At 64.1% G+C, this 1909-nt stretch overlaps 1 protein-coding gene across 1 annotated transcript in view; it reads left to right on the top strand.

Annotated features, from left to right (window-relative positions):
• LOC104167068 (aldehyde dehydrogenase family 3 member B1-like) overlaps positions 1–1827 on the top strand; it is a gene marked incomplete at its 3' end in the record, with an annotated part of 3111 nt that extends 1284 nt beyond the window's left edge. Inside the window, exons 3-8 of the mRNA XM_009707193.1 lie at positions 49–169; positions 343–404; positions 547–659; positions 796–1172; positions 1353–1514; positions 1723–1827. Coding sequence (XP_009705495.1) covers positions 49–169; positions 343–404; positions 547–659; positions 796–1172; positions 1353–1514; positions 1723–1827 — 940 coding nt within the window. The remainder of the gene's footprint in view (positions 1–48; positions 170–342; positions 405–546; positions 660–795; positions 1173–1352; positions 1515–1722) is intronic.
• Positions 1828–1909: the final 82 nt, after the last annotated feature.

Below are 1909 nucleotides of genomic sequence, written 5' to 3'. Positions count from 1 at the left end.
CCACGGGATGGGAGGCGGGTGCCCCTCATGCCATCCTTCCCTCTGCAGGCCACGCAGCTGGACTCAGCCTTCATCCGCAAGGAGCCGTACGGGGTGGTGCTCATCATCGCACCCTGGAACTACCCCATTAACCTCCTCCTGGTGCCGCTCATTGGGGCCATCGCTGCCGGTGAGGCTGGGCTGTGTCCCTGCCATGCCAAGGGGGTACCAGAACCTCACTGGGAGGTGTCTTGGATCCTCCCTGGGGTGGGAATGGGGTGAGGGTGGTGGGGCTGCACTGGGGGCAGGTCTTCTGCTCCCCAAGAGTGAGGTCCTTACCAGGAGGGAGCTCCTATCCTGCAGGTAACTGCGTTGTCATGAAACCCTCCGAGATCAGCAGAAATGTGGAGAGGTTAGTGGCTGAGTCAGGTACCTGGACAAGGTAGGAAAGCTCTCTGCTGCAGCCACCTCCCTCTCCAGGGACACCTGCCCCTCTGCGTCCCAAACCTGCTCGGCAGAGCCACGTCCCCCCGTGCCCCTTCTCTACTCCTGCCCGGCTCTGGTGCCGTACTTCCCAGCTCCCCTCTGTCACAGGACTGCTTTGCCGTGGTGACCGCCGACACGCAGGAGACCACCAGACTGCTGGAGACAAAGTTCGACTACATCTTCTTCACCGGTACGTCCCACAGGGACACTCCAGTCCACCTGTCTCTTCAAGGCAGGGAGATAGGTGTGGGGCCATCCCAGGATGCCTGGTCTGGATCCATTGGGAGCTCTTGACCACACTGGGCTCATGCCACTTCCCCCTGCCCACAGGCAGCCCCTCTGTGGGGTGGCGGCTGCTGCCAAGTACCTGACGCCCGTGACGCTGGAGCTGGGGGGCAAGAACCCCTGCTATGTGTCCGACTCCTGCAACGTGCAGAACGTGGCCCGGCGGGTGGCCTGGGGACGCTTCTTCAACGCAGGGCAGACCTGCGTGGCACCCGACTACGTGCTGTGCAGCACGGAGATGCAGGAGAAGCTGCTGCCTGCCCTGCACGAGGCCATCTCTGAGTTCTACGGCCCCGACCCTCGGGAGTCCCCCGACTTTGCCCGCATCGTGGGGGACAAGCAGTTTCAGCGGGTGCAGGCGCTGCTGTGCAGCGGGCGGGTGGCCATCGGAGGACAGACAGACCCAGAGACACGCTACATCGGTGAGTCCAGAGACACGCTACATCGGTGAGGGTATGGGGTGTACCGCTGGTGGGAGCGCAGAAGTGCAGGGTGGGGGTCCTGTACTGCTGGCGGGAGGGCAGAAACACAGGGTGGGGGTCCTGCTGGATGCAGTTCATGAAACCCAGCCAGGCGGCCCAGGCTCAGCTCTCTCCCCACAGCCCCCACAGTGCTGGTGGATGTGCAGCAGGACGACCCCATCATGCAGGAGGAGATCTTTGGGCCCATCCTGCCCATCCTCACGGTGGCCAGCGTGGATGATGCCATCGCCTTCATCAATGCCCGGGAGCGGCCGCTGGCCCTCTACGTCTTCTCCTCCCGCAAGATGCAGGGAGCAGGATCCCACTCAGCCTGGGCTGCATGGGTCTGGATAGCCACAGGCATCGTCCCCAGTCAGGGGTCCTCCTTTGGCCTTGTCCCTGGTCACGGGAGGAGAGCGCCCTGGTGTCCCCAGCCATGCGTGTCCTGGTGTACCCCAGGCAGCAGGGAGGAGGCAGACAAGGGGTGCTCAGCACTCCCCTGCCCTCCTCCCCCAGGTGGTGAACCAGGTACTGGAGCAGACGAGCAGCGGAGGCTTCTGTGCCAACGACACCATCATGCACATGACACTCACCTCGCTGCCCTTCGGCGGCATTGGTAGGTCCAGCCCCAGGAACAGGGTGCGGTGGGACCCCCATGCCCGCTGCACCCAGTGCCGGCAAGGCCAGGGTCCTGCCTG

The sequence above is a fragment of the Cariama cristata genome, unplaced genomic scaffold (genome assembly GCF_000690535.1).
Source record: "Cariama cristata isolate BGI_N322 unplaced genomic scaffold, ASM69053v1 scaffold29249, whole genome shotgun sequence".
Taxonomy (NCBI): domain Eukaryota; kingdom Metazoa; phylum Chordata; class Aves; order Cariamiformes; family Cariamidae; genus Cariama; species Cariama cristata.
The sequence above is the reverse complement of the archived record's forward strand: the minus strand, read 5'-3'. Positions and strand labels throughout refer to the sequence as shown.